This window comes from Echeneis naucrates, chromosome 3 (genome assembly GCF_900963305.1).
Source record: "Echeneis naucrates chromosome 3, fEcheNa1.1, whole genome shotgun sequence".
In the NCBI taxonomy this organism is placed as follows: domain Eukaryota; kingdom Metazoa; phylum Chordata; class Actinopteri; order Carangiformes; family Echeneidae; genus Echeneis; species Echeneis naucrates.
Window position 1 is genome coordinate 13,579,720 of NC_042513.1, and position 23,592 is coordinate 13,603,311.

The 23,592-nt window shown below is 41.7% G+C and overlaps 2 protein-coding genes across 2 annotated transcripts in view; both read right to left on the bottom strand.

Moving 5' to 3' along the window:
* Positions 1–740: 740 nt before the first annotated feature.
* Positions 741–18,034, bottom strand: LOC115040966 (sodium- and chloride-dependent glycine transporter 2-like). Its single transcript, XM_029498158.1, is given in 16 exon segments — positions 741–1,379; positions 2,192–2,359; positions 4,331–4,395; positions 4,398–4,429; positions 6,500–6,603; positions 6,990–7,121; positions 10,081–10,193; positions 10,317–10,441; positions 11,576–11,679; positions 11,775–11,909; positions 12,733–12,865; positions 13,475–13,625; positions 15,101–15,274; positions 15,395–15,526; positions 16,010–16,186; positions 17,494–18,034. Coding segments are annotated over 16 exon segments (2,361 nt in total). The 5' UTR covers positions 17,954–18,034; the 3' UTR covers positions 741–1,223.
* Positions 18,035–22,875: 4,841 nt separating this feature from the next.
* The window catches only part of prmt3 (protein arginine methyltransferase 3), a 45,924-nt gene continuing 45,207 nt past the window's right edge, over positions 22,876–23,592 (bottom strand). The window contains exon 16 of the mRNA XM_029498965.1: positions 22,876–23,137. Within this exon, the coding sequence (XP_029354825.1) occupies positions 23,028–23,137 (110 nt within the window). The 3' untranslated portion in view covers positions 22,876–23,027. The remainder of the gene's footprint in view (positions 23,138–23,592) is intronic.

Below are 23,592 nucleotides of genomic sequence, written 5' to 3' on the forward strand. Positions count from 1 at the left end.
TATATATACATATATGTGCGTATATGTGTGTGTATGCACACACACACACACACACACACATATATATATATATATATATATATATATAATGGAAATATTTTTCATAGATGTTTAGACAAAGGATCACAACACATACAGTGATAAATACACCATCTAAAATATATCCACATGGGTTGGGTTTCTGAGACTTAAAAAGGGCATCTACTGAAAGAAGGACAGGCTACCACAGTGGTTTCCTACATTAGGAATGTACTACTTTATATTCTAGGATTATACAGCAGGAATACAACTTACTAACTAGAGAAAGAGCGAGGGTAGCACAAATGGTCCCTCAGGTTTGGAGAGAGAAATAGACCCAAGCCACTATCATACTGCAGAGTCATCCAAGGCCAAAGTGTACCTCATGAAAGTTGTAATCAGGATGCATGTGCTACTCTACTGGGACAAAGGGGGCAGATTTTGTAATCTATTTTTGACGGACCAAAAGCAACTGAGCAGTAGCTAGTGTGGATACACGTATGTGTACTGCTGGAGAGGAGCAAAATATGATAGCAGTGCATCCTGTGTTTTTTTCCCCTTCTCTTCTAAGGCAGTTGATAATCTTTGTATTGCGGATGGAATTTTGTACAGAGATGGAATAAAATACACATCCCCACCGCACTCGTTCAACCATTGTTTCTTTGTCGCTCAATTTTCTTTTTGTTTTCCTGTGTCTGCTGTCAGCAAGATGATTCATTATCTCGACACTAAAGTATGATGGCAAACACACAAACAAACACACACAAAGATACACACACGCAAACAAAGACGCATACGCACACGACTCCACAGGGAGCAGCCATGGTGAGTCTAATATTGCAAGTGCAGTCTGAGCTGTGTCATTTTATAGCACAATTTTTCTCTTGGAATAAAGATCCCTAGGAAGGGCTCTGGAGTAATCAGTGGTCATGTGTGGGAGGCAATGGTAGCCCGTTAATACAGGCATGAGTACGAAGCTGCGGAGGAGGAGTACACTCCACCTGGGCAGCCACTCCTCCCTGAGAGAAGAGTGGGAGGGGTGGTGAGATAAGTTTCCAAAGCCACAAGACAGGAAGGAAAAGAGTAAGCAAAGAGGGTGAAGTACAGATGAGAGAAAAACAGATGAAAGGGGAGGCAGCGATATTGCCACCCTTGCCTTCCTCCCGGTGTCAGAGGAGGCGGGTGCAGTGCTGGCGGCATGGCTGCTACTGATAGGAGCCAAGCTGGAAGTCCTTTGAGGGCAATTTGAGGCCCAGCGAGCTGGTTCCCAGAGGGTCAATCATGTTCTTGTAGCGCTCTCCACGGTGTTTCATCAGGAAAGGACCCCAGTCGGGCTGAGGGGAGCAGACCAGCTTCAGACGCTACAGAGAAGTGAGGCAAAACAGAGCAGGTTTACATAGATGCATCACAATATTTCTGTAACGAAGGATGATGCACTGATTGGAAGTCATCATCCAGTAAGATAAATATTTGAAGACGACGACTAATTCTCCTCGACTTAATTAGATGTTTTGGTTCAAGAATTCCTCTGTCTGCTAACTTTTGTTATTGACCAACTGGTAAACTCTGACAACCTCAGTCACTCCCATTGTCAAGACAACGAGCTTAAATGATATTGGTGTAAGAATATGTGTTGAAGAGATCTACATTGGCTGTACATTCTTAAGCTTGTTCCTCTTAGTATGTTCTGCTTTTTTTGACCCAGAGATGATTATCAGACTAATTGGATGCCACTCATCACGCCCTTTTCTAAAAATATATGCAGAACTTCAGTAGAAAATTATTTCTCTGTGGTGGCTGCGGAGTTGTTTGCAGTAATGCAAACATAATGATAATTATTTTATTATCATTACTTATTACAGTTAGGCAATGTGATTGTGAAAATGTGATTGATGTTGTTGTCAGAGCTGCTGAGAGAACAGAGACATCAGGACAGCAAACCACAATCATCATCATCCATTAATCTGAGGGCAGCATTTAAAATGGAACCCATCAGCCTCACAGAGAAATATCCAAATTAATACTCAGCCAGCAGCCTGCCGCTCCCTGCTAATGAGCGGATGATCAGACTATTGATTTCTCCGACAGCGTGTCTGTGTGTGCGCGCGTGTGTAGGAGACGAAAACAAAACATACGTGACTCTGTCTCATCACAGCTTTGTCTCAGTTATTACCTCGATTATGGTGCCAGGAGCGAGGTGCATCTTAATGACAAACATGATGGGGATCCAGATGACCGAGCAGATTACCATGAGCCAGCCCAGAACCATGGACCAGGTGGGATAGGTGTAGTCTTCATATGTCATCCCCTTCCACTGGTACAGACTCAGTCCCAGGATGCCCTGCACAGACCAGGGAGTCCAAAAACAAGCTTTAAATGGAATGCCAAAAATTTTAATATAAAGATAACCTCTGACCCTTGACAACATATGTTATCCGCTGTAAGATTTCACAGTTCAAACGAAAATCTGCACAGTTTGTGTTGTATATTTACAATCTACAACAGATTTCTACATGTGATGAAAACACTTTGAAAGATGACAAAACTCCAGCAGCAGAAGTAGCATCCATCAGGTTCCTCAAGAAACATGTCAGTCGATCAGTAAAACTCTTCTACGTGCTGTTGTTGGGGAATTTCTTATCATTAGTGACGGAGTGGAGTCCAGGATTTCTTACACTGAGGATGTTTATTGAGGCTTGATTGATCAAGGAGAACGTAGATTTACAATGTTTGTGCACAATGTCACTTCAGCTCTGTCCGACAACCTCTGAGTATGAGTATTTAAAAAGGCACAACTACAGATAGGTCCTCTTTGGCAAATACCCAAAGAAGGAGTGGAAGAGGGATGTGTGACTTTATTATTGGTTCCTGTAAACATAAAGACATGATTATCTCCACATTCTGAGAACCCAGGCTTTGTTACTGACAATTCAAGGGTCAGCATTAATGCCCCTGCATCCAATAATATCAGCAGAGGAAACAGCTTGTTCTAAGCTGAAGGAGATAGTCGAGTTGACTTTAAGCTAAATTGTACATAGTAATTCTCCTAATTAGGAAAAAAAGCCTCCGTGTTGTGCTGCAACCTGTGCTCCTCATACAACAGCATTTTGAATCCCCATTTGGACTGTGGGAGGAAGCTGGAGTAGCAGGAGGAAACCCAGGCAGGCGCAGGGTAACATGCATACTCCATGCAGAAAGGCCACTGGGGCTTGAACACAAGAAATCCTTCATGTGAGGCGACAGTGCTTACCACTGCAACACCATTCCACCCATTCTCACAGATTGGGGAAAAAAAAGAAATTGAAGCATGAGCTGTGTGTCCAGACACCTTTACTTTGAAGGCTATAGCTAGGCTGTACAATGCTAATTGGGATATTAGATACTGGGCGCAAAGTTCAATTTTACTGGAGTTCAACGCAAATAATGATACAATCTTAAATCTTCCAAAGCTACAGTAATGCTAACTAATAGGTGATTTTGCACCTAAAAATACATAAATGAATGATCTGCGTGATTTCTTTGCTTGACTATCAGTTTTTTCCCAGTTAAATGTACTAATGCCAGGGCTCTTACCCCTTTTAGGCTAGAAGAGGCTGGATGATGATAATCAACCCTGTGGGTGCACAATATAAAAGAAAAGGAAAAGAGCTGAAAAAATGGCTTTTCTATCCTCAGAATGACTAGAATAGGAAGTGGAGGAGGAAAACAAACAGAAAAGAGAAGGCAGACAGTAATAGATTAGCCCAGGGTTGTGCATCAATGAGCTCCCGCAGGAAATCGGAATCTCCCAAGAGAGCAGTAGGATGGCCAGACGGCCTGAGAGCGGCTGTATTTGTCATCGTCACCTCTGCTTCAGAGCTACAGTGGTTTCCATTAGAATTACTAACATTAACGCTTGCCAGTGTCCAACGCTGTCACGCTGATAACCACTGTGCTTTAGATTTAAGGCTTTTGCTGCGCAGCATGGGGGAAAAATAATGGCCATGGCCGCAGAAAATCTTTTCTCTAGAAATAAATGTATGTGTGTCTTGCAGTGGCTGAACTGACGTCACACTGACAGTTGGATGACTGTTGTGAAACAAAGACCTGAGACCTGGTGACATGACAGGATTGGAAGAGCAAATAACTTTCTATTCCAACATAACAGGGCAATTTGTTCCCTGTTCCTTTCCAATTGCAAATAAATTGAACTTGAGAGGCAACAGTGGAAAATGGAAACATTTTAAGCTGCATGCCTGTGTAGTCTTGTGTGGGTGTGTCTGGTGTGTGTGTGTGTGTGTCACAGAATGAGATGAGCAAAAAACAAACATGCCGTCAGAATAGTTGGAGTCACAAAGGCCCAGCAGATTCTCCAGAATTGGTTTGGCTGGAAGCCATCATCATCTCAATGTCCCACCAAAACCTCTGCAACCTGCAAAGGGAAATAGGAAAAAGGGAGAAAAATCAATAAAAGTATAGAAATGGGAGAAAGTCATGAGGACGAGACACGCAGTGACCTAGTTTTTATAAGATCCCTTCAAAAAAAGGATCAGCAAATTAAATCAATGCCTAAGTGTGTGTGTTTGAATGGTTGAGTATCAGTTTCTATCGTCCTCGTGTATAGACGAGGCAGCAGATGGCTTCATTCCTTCCCTTCTTTGAATTTATTGAGGGATAACAGTGAGTGACAGAAGCGGCAGAGTAGCAAAAATCATTTCAATATGTCACCTGCGCTGATGCTTGACTAACCTGAGGGAGAAGGGCTTTCTTTTGCTCCTTGGTACCAGCCTCCCTTCACACAGCTGAGCTCTGTGCCAGTGTGTGTGTTTTACCACAAAACACGTAGCGATCATGACTGGAATAACAGCTTTACCACAGTTCAGACTGGGTGTAAATAGTCAGCATGTTTTATATTGAAGTAGTCACCGATGCTTTAAAGATCCCATACTGTATATATTCAGTTGTCCATGTGGTCTTTGATTATAAAAAAAAAAACAAAACTCACAGTCTGTATTCACAAGCTAAGCTTTACAACAAGTCATCAGAACTTCTGCAAATTTGTGATGTCACAACAAAGCAGTCATCCCCGCCATCCCTTTGTCCCAAACTCCGCCCACCTGGACCCTCCATCCAAGCTTGTCGGATTTGGTTTCCCTAACTATTTACTTGAAATCTGCTATGACTGAGCCAATCAGAAGAGAGGCTGTCCTGGAACTAGAGGTCATGATAACAAAATTAGCTCCTCCATCACATACCAGATATCTTGTCCTCTATCACTTAAGTTTCCCAGAGGATGATCCCCAGTGACCATTATGAGTCACTGGTCTTCCTTTCCATTTAACACTGATTGGCAAGATTTAGGCCGTTTGCTGAAGTGTGTGATTTAGGTAGACTGAACTTGGACTTGGTATTCATCTTATTGCTTTTATTACTTGATTGTCACAGCTACTCTTCAGTCTAAAGGCTGCAGAGCCGTCACCGCCACTGTTGATACATAATAAAAGTAAGAAAATCCTGTTGGCTTACTCTCTTCAACAATTGTAGCTGCAATAATCAAACTGTATTATCCCTTCGAGATCTAAAAAAAAAAAAAATCAACCATAATTTTGGGTCCTCCCATGTTGATTGCTGCAATTTACACCCTCCAGTTGGACTGTTAGCAAATAACGTATCACACCAGTACTGGCTGATCCACATAGGTGCCCCACAGAGTGGCGAATTGATTTTAAAATGATTACATGTAAAGCACTACTCAGGCTGGCTCCACTGTATTCTTCCTTTTCATTTACTGTCAGTGGCCACCAGCTTCACCAGTAACAAATGCATCTTGTAATATGATTTGCAATTTTTTACATTAGGCCTGCGAAAAAAAGGTTTTCCTCCTCTTTTTGTTTTTAGTATGTTTTTGTATCTGTGCACGTTTCCGCTTTACACCTCCTTGTAACCCCAGTTTACTTTACTTCTGCAACTGCTGCAGAGCACATTTATTTTGGGAGCATGATATTGTTACCAGTAGTGTACACAGGATGGACAAACTATATATGCACACAATACATTCCAGTACATAAAAGGTAGACAACCATGACATTTACTGAGCACTTGCTCGTGCTCCTTTGAGAAATATGAGTAACACTCCCTGGCAACCTCTGGTGGCGCTCTAAGATGTGGGGACATCACAACGGGAGACTGTTCTTGGTAAACAGAAAGCTCACCTCTGACTGAACTCAGGAAAAGCTTGAATGTTTCAACCAGAGGCAAAATGTTACTTTTTATTAATTTCTCTTAAATTTTCCTGTCAGCTTTTGATTCTTGTGATTTCTTGACCTTCCCTCTAATGTCACCCTTGAGGCTCCTCCGAGAACATAGATAGAACTCTATGATAGAAAAGTGCACGGAACAATACTATGGGATGTAACTAACATTGCAGCCTCTTGGGGCCCGCCAGCATGGCTTGAGAAATCTCATTGGTCAAAGGTCATGAGATAAACAGGATCAGCTGTACTCACCATAGAGGTAAGAAATTCCCACCAGTTCGAAGATGGCGATGATGACCAAAGAGTAGGAAGCTGCAAATGTGTCCACCAGCTGCAGCATGTACATCCCGCTCTGCCACAAGCACACACAGCCACACACGCACAAATAAAATATTACAAACATGATCCAATGCTTCACCTTACAATGACACTGCTCCCATCCTCTTTCATTTTTTTTTTTTTTTCACCTCTGAATTGTCAGTGCTCAAATCTTTCACATTTGAGGATCATAAGATCCTTCTTTAGGCTGGCTTTTGCCCTCTGAAGCTGTGGGGGGGATTTTAATAAGACTCAGCCTTTCTTGTTCCACTCACTGACTCTGTCACTTTACAGGCAGGAATCCATCGACTTATTCAAAGCAAGCATTCTAGGGCATGGGGAGAGAGCTCAAGAAATCCCCACGGTGTAACATCAGTGTGTATTTATAGTAGATATGGGTTTCTGTGTCTGTGTCTGTACCTCTGTGATCATGGGAAATCCCAGGATGAAAAAAGAAACGCAGCAGACCAGGGTGAAGAGCGGTTTGTGCTTCCTCAAGTATTTAGGGAACTCGTCAGACACAGAGGTTACGATGGTCTCAATGGTGGCAAACTGGAATAGAGGAGAGTGGTAGGAAAAGGAAAGCAAGGAAAATAGAGTGTACAAAAATGAAAAACGTGAAGAGAGGGGAAGGATGTGGGATAATAGGGAGGGAAAAGTCAATTATTTCCTGTTTAATTACATATATGATGAAAGACGCTTATTCAATACAAAAATCAAGATATCGTGCATGTGAGTTTTTCAAAAACATTCTGCAAAATTCTAATTGTTTGAAAATTTTCTGGTGGCAGATCCTGAGCCTGGCTGTCTTCACAGCAGAATTTCAGAAAACTGTCCACTCCAATGCCTCCAGTCAGGGAGTTTAGCTGACCTGAATCACAGCAGCTGCAGCTGTTAGCATCCAGCAGTGCTGTCTGGCATTCCTCCTTCAGCTCATCCAATAAACACATTTTAACCTGATTATTTATTTATCATTTCCAAAACAAATAGAACATTATTCTGATGCTGAGCAAGAGAAGATCTGAAAACCAAATTTAGCTGACAGTGTAGGGCCTGGCAGGTGGAGTTTGTCTGGAGATTAACAAATGTAACATGACAGTAGAAGGGGCTGAGGACCCACGGGACAGCAGTGGATGAATATGGAAAGAGGCAAACTCAGGAAGGTTGGTATGGTGCATGCATATGTGCATGTTTACAATGGAAAGCAACTAACACCAAGTTATCTGCCACTTCTGCGCTCTTCCTGCTGAGCCCCCAAAACTAATTTCCCGTCAACATCCCAAACCCCATTACCACCGAGCTGCCTCCTACAAAGCCACAAGCCGACTGCTCAGAGCCACCGCTGCCAAGGCAGAGTAACATCATTGTTACTGTTACTGTCGACTTGTGCCTTAATGCCCTGCTCTGCCCTGTGTGCTTCAGGATCACCACAGAGCACTTGGAGGAGCTAATGTTTTATATGGCCGTGTTTGCAGAGGATTGCACCTGGACGTGCTCTGGACTTTGAAAACATCATTGGGGGGGGGGGATGTTTGTCCACAAGTTACATCAGAAATGAGTCAGGACAGAAGCTCTCACAGTCATAGTTCGGTACAGCTGTAGCTGACAGCTATGCTGTACTGAAAAAGAGCCGTCTGAAAGCTGTATTAGTGGATTTTTCAGGACAGCAAAACAAGCTGGAATTTTTTTTCTTTCTTCTGTATGACAGACAACACAGTCATTTCCTGGTAACCATTGACTAATCAATCTGTTCTTATCTCCTGTTTAGTCTTCACCATCTCCTGAGCAAGCAATCTCTTTAGCTGTTAATTCTTCCCTTTTATTATCTAATTGTTGTTTTTCTTTTGGAAATGCACTATGGGAGATTTTACAATCACTTTTGCGTGAAAACAATGCTGATGAGAACAGGTTTTGCAGTAAAAACCGAACCAATTTGGTGAAGGAGCCCTTTGAGCAAACTGAAGCCTGTAATGCGATGAAGGGAACTGTAGATTCAGGGTCTGACTCAACTGGGCCTGTATTGTATATTTTATGTATATTATGAATTATTGGTTTTTCATCATTACATTAGCTCAATATCTCATTTCAGAAGCTTCAAGTAAAATTAGGACTAAAATAATTTTAACACTAAAGTTGTCATCATTACACTGTCAACAAAATAATAATATATTTTTACAACCCATATTGATTTTTCAGTTTGAAAATTAAATAGGCTCAATCAAATGTGAGAGTAGAGACAAAAAAGACAAAGACAAATTAATTGCAACACTGTAAGACGCACAGCTATGTGGAATTTATAAAATAAAAATATAAAATGTATGTAACTTATCTTTTCAAGTGTCTTAACTGTGAGTGAAAAAATTACTGAAAATCGTAAACTGTAAAAGTTATCAATTCATTACTGCTTTTAACTTAAATTATTACACTTGAACACTGTAAAAGTCTGTAAATATTGCGGTGGCACACTTGTCTCCTTACACGCCTCTAAAACCATCAACCTTATCACTATTAAGTCATCTCCTGAATGTTCCTGTGACGGATCTATGAAACATCAAAAAGTCACAGAGAAGCTGCTGATTTAAATATACTTTACTTGTACTTAACTTTGGTGTTATTTAAAGCTACCTTGTTTCACTCACAGAGACCCCCCTCTGTTCCAGCACATGGAGAGCTGGAACACTTCTGCTGAAATCGGTCGCTGCAGGAGGTGTGTATGAGTTATTACGTTAACTGGGTCAATACAATTTGCAAGTTGAGTGTTTACTTTGCAGCAAAGCAGTCTCTTGTCTCTGACAGAGGGATTGATATTGATCTTGTGAAAGAGAAATGGATAAATCAGCATCCAAAAATAATCTCATCTCCATTGATTTTTATTTTTTTATTTTATTTATCTATTTATTTATTTATTTGGTTTCTGTCTGATCATTGTGTTGGTTTTAAAGCACTTTTAAGTTTGTTTCACTCAATGCATTTATCTTCACTTCCCCCAGCTGTTTGTGTTGGCATCCAAAATGCATTTTTTTACCCTTTTGCTTGCCTCATAATCTTCTTTGTTTTGGGGCATTGGATTTCAGAGGACTTTGCTGCCCCCAATGGAAAAAAAAGAGAAAAGTTTTCTTCCCTGATCCAGATTCAGATGAGGAGTTTGATATTAGCACAGAGTTGAACTAATATACACCTTCCAATGATTCCAACACATATTTTATTTCTTGTTTCTTTTCTTTTCTTTTCTTTCAGCTTTCCTTTGTTAAAAACCTACAGTGTGATTTTAGGATCAATAAGGAATGGCAAAGGAGCTGATGGAGCTGATTTTGATGTGATTAAATGAGAAACAAGTCTGTTTCCAATTACTTTACTGAGCTGAATGAAATCCGGCACTTGTAGAGGAGGAGCATTGCTAAATAATCTTTACTGCCGAAGACTTTCATCCTTATTAGGAAAACATATGATATATAAAAAGTAGAAATGTGCTAACAGAAGCATATAAGCAGATTAAAGGAGTAGTAGTTACCATAGTATCGAGTCCCAGAGTCAAAAGCATGAGGAAGAAGATGATTGCCCAAAATGGAGACAGGGGGAGTCTGGTGAGAGCCTCAGGATACACCACAAACGCTATGCCTGGACCTAAACACAAACATACACACGCACACTTGAAATATCTCCAGCTTAGGCAAAGAGGTTGAAGATATTCAGCTGTGTTGTCGCGAGCAGCATCAGCCTGCTGCGTCTGCCTGCTGTGTGTCTTACCTTCATCTGCCACCTTCTCTATTGGCACCTTGAGCTCATGTGCCATGAAACCAATGACTGAGAAGATGACAAACCCAGCAAATATACTGGTGGCACTGTTTGTACATGTTACTATAATAGTGTCCCTGCAGGGAAGAACAGGAAAGAGACAACAGAGAGCCTAAATAAGTGAACATCTCCTTTAGAGAGTTATAATATCTAACACATGAATTCATTAGTACATGATATGATGTCTTTAGATGAATGCAGGACTTCCCGCTTTGGCTGCACACAGATGAGAGATACAACACTGCCCTCTGGTGTTGGATTAAAAACCAGCTACTCTAAAAATGCACTTACAGAAGATTTACAGGAGGGGGTGCTCTACTCTGTGTTGTTACATGATTCTTATTTTGCCACAAGACAACTTTACCATCAGAGACAAAGTAAAAAAAAAAAGACAATTATTTTAATTTGTGTTCGTTGTTTAACAAATACGGTTGTCGGTGCATTCCCAAAGCTGTGACTGTGTACTGTTGTAAGACTTTGATAGACAAATTACATTTTTTTCTCCTCATATAGGTCTACATTATATCCAAGTCTTGAAAAAATGCTGTTTGTCAGACTTTTTAAATTCCATGGCACAAATAGATGTCTTCCCACAAATCTGAACTATGAAAATGTGTGTTTACAATTAAAACCTTTACTGAAGACTTAGTAAAACTTTGATATTACTTTAAGTCATTTTTCTGCTTCATAGATACAATGTAATTTTGGGATTACTTCTTGCCCGTTGTGTGAACGCTAATGGGGTGTCCGAATAAATAAAATAGTAAATACACTTAAACTGTGTATTTTCATTCGACAAGATGTATATTTTCATCTGATCTGATCTGACAAGAGGTTATTACTTTAATTTAAACTCAGCAATCTCTTTTAACAGCAGCATAAACTCCAGAATTAAGATCCAAGGAACATGCATATTCCTACACTTTAATGTTAACAATCGGGAAACAGTAATAACTGCTCCAACACAAAGGTCTTGGGTGTCTCAGTGTCAAAATTTGATTTCATACCAACTAAAAATGACATTCCACTTCCCATCTACACATGGATGATGGTGCACAGTGGCTCTGATGCTTATGACAGATAATTAAGAAACTGCAGGCTGCAAAGAGGGCTGTTTATTACCTACATGCACATAGACTGTAGCATCGTGTGTCTGTGGTGACAGTTTGAATTCATCTGCCAGAAGAATAGTTTACCTTTTTTGTGTTTACCTGTAGCAGTTATTGTGAAACTTGTTGTAAGATGAGAGCGTGATGAGGCCTCCCCAGGCAGCTGACAGAGAGAAGAAGATCTGAGTGGCTGCATCTTTCCACACCTGATGGGGGGGAAGAGGGGGAGAGCAGCAGGTGAGGAGGAGAAAAGGGGAAAAGCATCTTTTTTATGGAATTGAATGAGTTAAACATCAGGCACCTTTGCATCATTGAGTTTCTCCCATTTTGGTGTGATGAAGTAGAGGATGCCATCGCCGGCACCAGGGAGGGTCACCCCTCTGATCAGGAGGATGACCAGCACCACGTAGGGAAATGTGGCTGTGAAATAAACCACCTGAACAAAGAGGGGACAGGGTAAGGCACAATCAGAGGAGCAAAAACAACAGGTGGCCATCAGGCAGAGGTAAAACGAACATGTGCTTTTTGTGTGTTTTGTCATTTTTACAATAGTTTATAGATAAAGCCAAAAACAAAAAACAACTCGCTACTCCTGTACAGAATAACATCGCAAATATGACAATTAAAATGTTTGTCAGAGTTTATTTCCAATAGATCAACCAGCAAGAAACACACATGTACCAGCAGCATGTCTGGTTCGGTCTCAGGTGTGTTGCAGATCTGTGGCCAGTGGGGGGCAGCATGACACAAGAACATGAGCTGAACTGACCTGAACTCCTGGAAACAGTCAACTTAGATTCTTTAAGTTGTGTTCCCTATATTTGAGAGGAGAAAGTTGAGCCAGGGCAATAATCTTAATGTTTCTGTCCTGGCAGCATGTGTGTGTCTCAGTGCAACCTAACACTACACAACTCAGACAATGTGGTTGTAACAACCTAACCCCTGCCTGTATTTTTTTTCTCTCATTCAAAGGTAACATTAAAGTATAAGAATCACATTCTTATCACATTTCCTGCATATTTAAAGGAACGTTTTATTCTGAAACTAATTCAAATCAAATTCTGGCCCATTTTTATTGCTAATGAGAATTGTTTGATAAAACAGGATTCTTCTGCTCGGGAGAAACAGGTCTCACTTCATGTGTGGCACATATTTCATCAGTAGGCAGCGCCTTGTTCCCTGACAGCAAAACTGTTTTCCCTCTGCAACTTTGAAAAAGGAGCAGAGGATTCATTTCTGGAGTCTTTGTGTCCCATTACCTTCCCTGATGACTTGATTCCTTTGGCTAAAGAGGCGTAGACGATGATCCAGGCCAGTAAGAGGCAGCCTGCCAAAGGCCAGCGAATGTCTCCGGGATATTCAATCCCTTTAGAGATGTGCAACACATTGTACCTGCAGGCATGAATCAAATGGACAAAACACAGAATGAGACCAACTCAAAGTAGAAATAAAGAGAGAAATGTATTATTTTTAGAAAGTTATTTTCTCTCTTTTTTATTATTATTGGGACAAATTAGAAAATCAATGCATTGACTTATTTCAATGAACGTCTACTGGATTTAACTTTTTAGCAGCAAGTATCTTGTTATTTGTCATTTTGTCATTTTTAATGGAAATGAACATGGCACGTGAGATTTTTTCACCAGTTAAAAGAGATGTGGAGATTTTATTTTGGTAATTTTTTTGCATGTTAAATTTCAGGATTAAGTGTTAATCTTCAGCAGAAAATGTAAAATACATGAATCTTCAAAACTTTATCATTACAGCCAAACTTTATTGCAGTGTCTGTGAACTTTTTGCCACAGCTGGATCACCCAGTTTTCAAACACCTGCAAAAAATGAAACATATAGATTTAAAAAAAAATAAAAATAAAAATGTGAAAAATAGGCTGGTAACTGAATTTTAAAGGTTTGAAGGGGCTGATTCTTGTTTGTAATCACCTTAACCTTTCCTTTAAATTATGTTTGCTATCAAGATACCAGAATGCCAGCTTCACTCACTTGAAGTACTCCTCACTGGGGCTGACGTAGCTCTTGTTGCTGTCCACAGTCATGTTTAACAGTTTGCTCAGATTCCCCAAAGTGTTTGCGGACAGACAGAAAGAGGAGTTCTTGATGGAGGTGATGTGTCTGTCCCGCAAGATGCAGGAGTCTGTTCCAATCAGAAAGCAACACACGTCAGTGAGGAGGCAGCAGGAGGGGGGGGGGGCAGAATTTACTGTTTACTCTGATTTCCTCACTGAAAGTAAAGTGGGAGTGAACAGATGAATCTGATTTATGCAGCAGTGTGTGCAGCATGGAGCCTCAGTGGGAGCTGTGCTTGACTTTCCTTTTCTAGATACACAGCCTGATATGCAGAACAACAAGTCTCTGCCTCATTTCAGATACAGAGATGGTAAATCGTGTTTTTTTTTTGAACACATCAGCAAGAAATGTGTAGCTTTATTTTATGTGGTTTGTTTGTTTGTTTTTTTTATGTGTATGGTATCCATTTGTTGAATTGTGAAAATGTTAAAATTACTGTTCACTGACAAAACTTTGACTATATTCAAAAGAAAACTTATTTTTATAAAGTAAAACTGATAATAACAGCCTGTGTGTACTAATTCACTACAGGGAGAAGGGAGCCATTCCTGGACAGAAAAAAGATTTTTCAGCCTCTGAACGGACCAGACTAAACGAAACAAAACACTTGAATCTTGAAATCCCACTACTTTAAAACGTGGCCTTGAAAGTGACCATATAAATAAAACTATATCATTAGAGAGTGCACAAAATACATTTCTGCCGGGCCTGTGCATCCAATCGCGAAGGTCTTCACATAGTGGTATTCACACCAGCATATCCGCAAAACTTAGAAAGATTTTACAGTTTGCATAATTTTTCCAATTCCTGATGCCTTATTATTAATTTGAAATGTGAAGCTACTTGTGATGCTTATTTTACTTATTGCCTTTGTTGTTAATTTTCTCATTGGCGGGACTGAGAGAGAGCGGGAGTGGCAGAGAGAGCACTGCGTTGAATGGTGGTGTGATGTGTTGTTGGACAGCAGGGGTCAGTGTCGGGCTCACTGCAGCACTGCAGCAGCTCAGTCAGTACAGTAAATTTGTCAAGCAAGCAGTTTTTATGCTGAATTCACAGAATCGTTAAAAGCGACATTTTACAAAGAATGAGCGGAATTTCCGTATTTATTCGATGAAAATCGACGTTAAAATGCCCCTGTGTTGTTGTTGTTTGTCTTTTTTTGCTTGTTTTTCACATAAACATGAATTAACAAAAAGGAGACCAACAGAGACTGATCCAACTGATCAACCTGCAGGCTTAAATGAACCATTTTACGGAAACAGGGATAAAAAGAGGAAATGAGTGAAACCGACACCGACGAGGCTTCTGCATGTCATTCAAAGTGAGGAAACACAGAAATGACGTGTCCTGAATAGAAAGCGCATCTAATGGCGAAAACACCGCAGAGATCACAGGTCAGGATTCATTATAGTGCAGGACACCTCAGCTGAGGGAGCCATGACGCATTGCGCATTGTGGAGAGAGGGGTGATTTTAGTGCGCGCGTGCGTGTGTGTGTGTGTGTGTGTGTGTGTGTGTGTGTGTGTATAGGTGTGTGTCTTACCTAACAGCAGCATGTCTTTGTCCTTACATTCCACCGTGTTCCACTCATTCCTACAGTTAGCCCATGGCAGTGAGCCCTTCAACGAAGCGAACAGGTAGTACAGTGTCCAGCACATTATAATATTATAGTATATGGCTATCAAGACAGATATTATCAACATGGCAATCCCGCAACCTAAAATAAATAAATGAGATGAAATATATAAATTACTCTTAAAGAAAAAGTAGAGAGGTCTTGAAGAGAATAATTTTATTTTTTTATTTTTTCACTTGTCCTTCCTTTGTGTCAGTTTACCTTGTAGAGCTGGGATGCATTTCCACACAGACACGGGGCCCTGGCTGGCAAACTGGCCCAGGGACACCTCCAGCAAAAAGATAGGGATCCCGGCAATGCCCAGCATTGTCAGGTAAGGGATCAAAAAAGCCCCTGCAAAGGAAATGATGCAGTTTAAAGATACACAAGAGCTGGAAACCAACAGGATGAGTCTTTAACAAAAAATAAAATAAAAAAAAATTAAACACATGGAAATGAATACACGTGAAGGCTGAACACTACGCATCTGCTACTATTTAAACAAAACACAGTCCGCCTCATGAGGTTAAATAATGATTAACAATAACCATGATCAGGACAAGGCCATTTACAATAATGCCAACAGGAAGAGTACCTATTATTATCTAAGTCCTTTCGTTTAAGTTTCTTCGTTATTGAAATACATTTTTGTGCAGTTGTATCATTAGTAGGCCCCGATATTATTTTTAGGACACGTTTTATATATATATATATATATATGTATATATTGTAGGTTGGTTGGAGGCCTATATATCTATGTATAAAAAAATCATATATGTTTCAAAGCAATTTTTTTTTCTTTGTCAGAAAATAAAAGCACTGGCCCCGGACTCTTACCTCCACCATTTTGAAAGGCAAGATAAGGGAACCTCCACACGTTCCCCAGTCCCACCGCATAGCCAACCATGGACAGAATAAAATCCAGTTTATTGGACCAGTTTCCTCTGGCCTTATTCTCATCTCCACCATCATCATCATCGTCAGCCTGGAGGGGGGCAAAAAAACGAATTCATTCTCCAAATGAAAATAAAAGCACCGACCTCCTCACAACAGAGTCCAAGTTATTATTTTTTTTTAAATATCAGACGGATAAAATTTTGAGTTTTAATCACAGTCAACAGCCGCCATCAAAATGCTCTTCTGTGGGCTGTTTCTGAGTGCAGTAAAGAAGCTCGATTAATTTGGGAGGGTTTTCCTTCGTGTTCATTTAGTTCACGGCTACAACAGGCTCCAGCTTTCACAAACTTAATATTACTGTCACCAAACCGCCTGTATTTACATCCAAACATCTCAGATAATATCCGAGAAAACAAAACAAACAAACAAACAAACAAAAAAAAAAACATCAACAAAGAAAATGAGTCCACCTGCACAACAGGATCTGAGTGGAGTCATAAATAAATAACCTCAGTGTATAGGAATGTGTGTGTGTGTGTGTGTGTGTGTGATGCGCCCCGGGGATTGGCAACAATCCGCAGTCAGGTACTACAGTGCTGTCCATCAGCCCGATAACATCTGGGCTTCTGGGCCGTACGTGTTTCTGCTGGGACCGAAAATACCGCGAGAGCGAGATTTGATCGTCTTCGTCTTTAATGTCAGCAAAAATCAAGCTGAACAAATAAACGGAAATTTGTTTTGACCGAAAAAAAAAGAAAAAAAACCCCAAAGTTTAATTTTGGACGATTGATTCCATCTGATTAGCTCATCCATCACACAGATGGAAAAATGGCAGGCCACCTCCGTTTGGTTTTCCCGGGTGTTTAGCTGACATCAGCGGGTTTGAAAGTTTTCAAGGCGCATCAGATTGGTGCAGAGGGACCAGGACTAAGGCTGCGCACAGCAGGGACGCCAAATAGCTCAGAGACCACCCGAAATAGCGTATACTGCTCATTACAGTCACATTAAAAGCTTGGGCTAACGTTTTCACACAATTGGGTTTACACAATGAATTAGTTCGGCAGTGGCTGTGGCTTAATGGAAACATTAAGAGGCTCCTGCCGAATCACAAAATCTAAGATAAATGACAATTATAATCAAACATCCCGATCGGTTACGGCCTTTTCATCATGATCCCTTTTAGGCCATGATCAAAATGTTAAACTACAAGCCACTCCTGATTCAACTCGGAAATTGTAGCTAAAAAAATGATGCTTTTAAGCACATCTGTGCCAGACAAAGCCACAGAGCGCGCGCACACACGCACACACACACACACACACACAGTCCAGCAGCAGCCACAGCTCCCAGGAGTGTTTCCACCTTCCCTGTTTGGAGCCAGCAGGTTCATCAGCAGCACACGGAAACATCCACACACGGTTCACCGAGCTGACTTACCCCCTCCACGATGCCGGGCTGAACAGACGTGTTCCCATCTGTTCCCAGTATGGTGGTCTGGCTCATGGCCGCCCAGTTGCCCGCGGTGTTGTTCTGCTCCGAGGTGGCCCGCAGCGGGTCGCAGTCCTGGGCAGACCCCCCGCGGGCCGAACCGGCAGAATCCTTCCTGAAGGCCGAATTGACGGCCACGGATCCGGGGACCGCCGGTGGGGTGCTTTTAAACGTCCCATAAGCTTTATTGTTGTCGGGTTCGACCGGTATATTGCCAGTGGGACAAAAAGTTTTGCTCTCGTTGCACGGAAGCGGCGGCTGAGAGGAGTTTTCCGGTTTGTTTGCTGTAAGTCCAGCAGCTCCCTCGGACTGCTGCGCCGGGATGTAGCTGGTCGGCGCGCTGGCGCTGGCCGGTTGTTTAGCCATGTGTCTCTGGTCAGAGAAATCCTGGAACATGGGGGTGAAAAAATCAGCAAGACAAAAGGCAGCAGAGAAGCAGACACCGTGAGGCTCGGGGGCGGCCGCAGCCCATCTCTTTTCTCACACTAAAAATGCCCAATTCTCTTTCTGCGGCATATTCTGGCTCTAGCTGCTCTGTAGTTTCAGCTCACAGTCTACCGAGTGTGCTGGTGTGTGTGTGTGTGTGTGTGTGTGTAGTGTTGGAGGGAGGGGGGTTGCTTTGCTTCTCTAGTTCTCGATTTCTGCAAGATTCTTTAATTTTACGCCCCATTTCCCCCCCTCATGTCATTCAGCCACACACATCCACTGGTTTTTATGGGCAATAGACAAGCTGCTGCGGGTCTCTCCGTGGCTCCGCTCTCCCCGGCAGGCATGCAAGATCAACGGCGTTACAGCAGTGAGCGAACCCGGGGCGGCAGAATTACAAATGAGTCCGCGAAATTTAGCTTGGAGGGGCAGGAAAGAAAACAGAAAAGCCCCGAGAAAGAATCTGGAAAAGAATGGGGGTTATTGAAAAAAAAAAAAAGACACATGCACACTCTTCATTGATTAATGAATTGATTCGGTCGTTAATTAGTTGGAAAATAACTAATAAATACACTTGGCTCTAATTATTCCTGTTTAAACAGAAAACGAATAGCTACAATAAGAAATCAGGAAAAGAGGATTGAACTTGTTCACCCATTCAAACTTTTAAAAAGCCAGACTTTAGCTTTCTAACAGAAGAAAAACCCGGCTGGTTGGTGCAAGTACGAAGTGACGAAAGTTTCTGATGTGGAGATACAAACTGCATTTCAGCACCATGGACAGAGCAACTAACCCCAGATGTTAAAAGGCATGAAAATGTGAAAATGAGAAACCAGGTGAGAACAAGTTCCCCAAAACACAGTCAACTGATAGTGGGAGAGTAAAGAAAGAGTTCTGAGACACTTACCATTTTTTAATTTTTTTTTTTTTTTTTTTGCAAAGCTCAGCTGGCAGGCTTGAAACTGCTGTAAAGAGAAGAGGAGAGGACTGGAAGCGGACTGGCTGTCGCCGCGTAAAGCACCAAAGCTTTTCTATGGCTCCGTGGGAAAGACCAGGGTTTGCGTCAGTGCAGAGCAAGGTGCCCTTCGCGTGACATTTTCTTGATAATAGGAGTTTGATCAATCATTGGCCTTGGATTCGGATTTTTAAAGGGACAACCGAAGCCGAGACGACGCCGACGCATGGGGTTCCGTGCGTGGACCGTGTGCGTTCTGATTACGCACGATGCACGCACGAGCCGTGGACGAAGTCTTTCACAGCTGATTAATACACTTGTCTCTCGGGATGTGTAGGATGCTTACATACCTACACCCACACAACACAGGTTGTTGGGCTGAAGATGTCCCGGTTTGGGCTTCTACCTGCTGTAACATGCGGTGGGAAATTATGAGTACCTTTACTGCTGAGTCGTGTTTTTCTGATACAGTCACGGCGGTCACAACTGAGAAAGAGGCAGTTACTGTGGTATTTTAGCACAACTTGTTTTTTATTTTTACTTTCATTTAGGCCTTAAAATGCCAAACCTAAACAAAAGACCCAGTCAATTGTGTCTGTTTATAAAAGTGTATTATTATTTATTATATGTTGGAATTACTATGGATAGGCCTGTTATCACAGGCTACTTAAAACATACTATCAAAATGAATGCAGATTAACATTTTAGGAAGTTGTAGAAGTAAAATTGACTGAAGGACTTTGTGCTAAAAATGGTCTGAACTATAAATAGTTTTTCCACTTGACGGGTTTTTACGCACAGCGAGCTCCACGATCTACACGTTCCTCCGTGCGTCACTGAAACCAGCAATGATCAAATATTTTAGGGGGAAAAAAGTGGGCGAGGTCTTTGTGTGGCTACTCATTTGTTCATGTCTTACGCAAGAAGGAGGCCTTTTTTTCCGCCATCACGTGTGTGAGGAAGAGCCGGAGCCAACCACCAGAGCCTGGACCGGCAGCAGGGACAGTAAAGTGGGAAAAGTGCCGTACTGTATCTGAAACTCTGCATTGCGCATCCCAGAGTAAAGCCACATTATATACCAGAGACCCAAAACCAAACAGACACAAAAAGCCAGTTTGTCCTCAAATTAAGGAGAACCTACTGACAGTTGTTTCTTTAGGTCTTTAGGCCTGATACAGTAAACTATCAGTGAGTGCAGGTGCTGAAGACGAAACACACACAAACACTTCCTTCCTCTCACACACACACACAACCTATAACCCCCCCCCCCCCCCCCCCCCCCCCCCCCCCCACCCCCCCCACCACCCCCCACACACAGCCCCCCCCCCCCTACCCCCCCCCCCCCCCCCCCCCCCCCCACCCCCCCCCCCCCCCCCCCCCCCCCCCCACACCCACACACACACACACACGGGAGAGGAATTGTTTCCGAAGCCCCTAAAACGTTTTAATTTTGACACTTTGCAGCGACATTGAAACGCTTTTTGCTTCATGTAGCGGAACAGCACGCTGTCACGCTGGACGCCAATCTCAGCCCTGACAGTCCCATTACAGGTGAGCCAACGAAAATCACCACTTAGGCAGGGCTGAGCCTCGTTGCTTAGCAACCACGCTGTTTAGCCACGAATTGTTTGAGGACAAACAGTAAAGCCAGGCGGAACATAGGCCTGTAATAAAAGATTATGAATTAAATGATAACAACACAACAACAACAACAACACTAATAATAATAATAATAATAATAATATAATAATAATTATTATTTTATTATTATTATTATTATTATTATGCATATTTTAAATGTATTTAATAGTTGATTTTTTTTTTATCCAAAGACATTTTTAAGGCTGATTTAAGATCTTTTCAATCCCGTGACAGGCTTGTTAGTCCAAGTGCTTGGCGGGATAAGTACCTCATATTAAAGAAGTACATCGTTTCAGCATTAATTATTTTTTTCGTCGTGTTGCAGTTTCAATCAAACCCCACAGGTCCGTTTTTAAAAACAGGAAAATAAAACTTAAGCCTTTGCGTCTTTTCACGGACTCACAGTATTGGTACGGTGGCCGTCCAGGGTTGGGGTTACGTGGTGTGATTTCAGCACAGCCGGGCAGGTTGGAGGGAAGTCTGAATCAGCCGGGACACGGAGCCGCTCAGGGCCGCTCTCCCTCCGCTGCAGATAAGAGCGTGAAGCGGCCGCTGCCTTGACTTTAATTACATTGTCAACAGAGAGTAATTATAATTGATTTCTGCTCCTCTTCAGAGTCCGGAGGACACACACAACACACACACAGACACACACCATGCTAACCTGGATTTGATTGTCACGAGGCGTTTAAATGTTTTGTCTGCAGATCACCACAGCCCGGATGCAGCAAAGCGTCAAAGGAAAAGGCTTCTATTGTTTTTTTGATTTTCAGACAGGGTTTTTACAGAATGAACCAGCTGGTTGATGAAACATTGCTGTCTGTAACAGCGATGAAGGAGCTCAACTAACCTTGCTCCCATTAATGAGTGGAGCTGTAATGAACGGATGACTGATCACAGGCCTCCTCCATCCGAGGCGCCTGGGAAGCAGCGATTCACCCAGAGCTCCCACGGCTGCCATCACCATCACCATCACCATCACCGTTATCAGTCCTGGCCGACACAGGCCTCACCCTATAAATCGTCCACGGACGTTAATTTGAAAAACTGGAGAGGCAGTTATTAAAATACAGTCTATGGTAGGACATGAACAGGGCAACAATGCAGCATTGCCTTTTATCCAAGAATATAAAGTAAAGACTCTAGACTAGACAATGAGGGCCCGACAAAAGAACACCCAAAACGACTGAAAAAGAAGCAATCAGTCAGAGAAAACGCTGCAAAGATTAAATTGTGAGTATTAATGTTTCCTCATGGAATGGGGCACCACAGACTATGTCCCTCAGAAATATAAGACAATTAATTATTAAATCAACAATTTCAAATCATCAGTTGCAGCTTCTTGAATTTTATTCCTGTCAGTTACATGACAGAGCAACTTAGTCTTTCCCAAAGTCACTGTGAATTAGTCTCATGTAGAAAAGAAACTTTGAAATTTATAACATTTGAATGAAGAGACAAAATCAGAGACATGTCTTAGTGCTCTGAGCTATGATATCTGATGTTGGTACAGAGCCAGGACTGCTCTCCTAAAACACCAGAGGACAAGAATGCAGTAAAAATACATTAGTGGTGAATGTTGTCTCCCGTGTAATCCGGGCAGCCGGTTCCTTTCTGCTTCCCCTCCTCACAAATGGCTACACTTCCTCCAAGATTCATCCTCTCAGGCAGAGGCCTGAAAAATCTTTAAATGAAAGCGGAGTTGCTCAATGAAGTATGTAAAGAGGCTACAGTCAGCATTTCTTTTAAAGCTTAAATTCATTTATGCATTGTACCAGTAAACTCCTAGAAGATAGATGATGCCCGTGGTGACACCTAACACAGCTCAAAGTGGGACAATAAGGAAGATAATGTGAAAGGAAAGCAAGAGGAATATTCAACTTAAATACAAATTGCCTTTAACAAAGAGCTGGTAGGCAGCATTTCATTTCTATTTTTTTTTTTCATCTATTGGAATATTTGACAGAGCAGGGGTGCATGTGAGTAATAGATTGTGATGAGAAGTGTCTAATCTACCCTCAGTGAGTGTCATTTTTCAAATTTAAAGACATTAAAGCTTAAAACGGAACTTGAATAGTGAAATCTAAGTTACAGGTAACAGTATACAGCTTTAACAGTGTTTGATTGTATTTCAGTTGGAACCAGTTTCAGAGTGCAGTAGAGTAATTGGAATACGCTTGAAACAATGATTTTATATAATCCAGGCCTGATAAAAAACTTTCACATCATTTGACCTTCATTCCACTAAAATAAGAGCTTTCTGGATGTTGAATAAATCACACTCACAAGCAGGAAATGCAATTCAACACTGTATTTATTACAAGGCACAGAAACAATTCAACATCTAAATAAACTGTCTCATTCTAACATGCTCCCACAGTTTGTGAACACATGAACGGTTAACTAAAAAGTGGGGTATGTTTACTGAATGTTGTGGGATGACTGAGGTTACTGAAGGCTGTAAGTCAGCTTCCTGTCTGGGAAATTAAAGGTGACCAACAGCGAGCGAGGATCTTTCTTGTTTTTACGCACCGTGATCTTTCCCCGTAGCTCCTCCCCTGATGAAACAGCAAAGAGACAAATGACACCAATGTTAATGTGAGTCATGGTTTCCAGTTTAGACAAACTCTGTAAAGCTGGACACTGTATGTTTTATAAATGTTTGAGGAACTATTTTCAGCTATGTCTTAATACACATTTGGTGGTAACAAGTGTGTCTGTTGGCCTGGCATATTCATGGTAACGCCACTTTGCATATTGAATGCAGTCATTTGGCTGTACGTTATCTTTGTTCCCTGAGAGAAATGCAAAGTCATGATCCAAAGCAGAACATGAAAATAACTTCTGTGTCTTTACATGAGACTTTCAAAACATCAATAGTAGAAAACAATTTCAATGACTCATAAGAAAATGAAGAAATGAGTAACTGCTCCTTAGCAGAAATCTTCTTGATGCCCTGCAGTAACAGCAGCAGCAGCAGCAGAGTGCTGCTGAGCTCAGGCCTCTGCAGTAG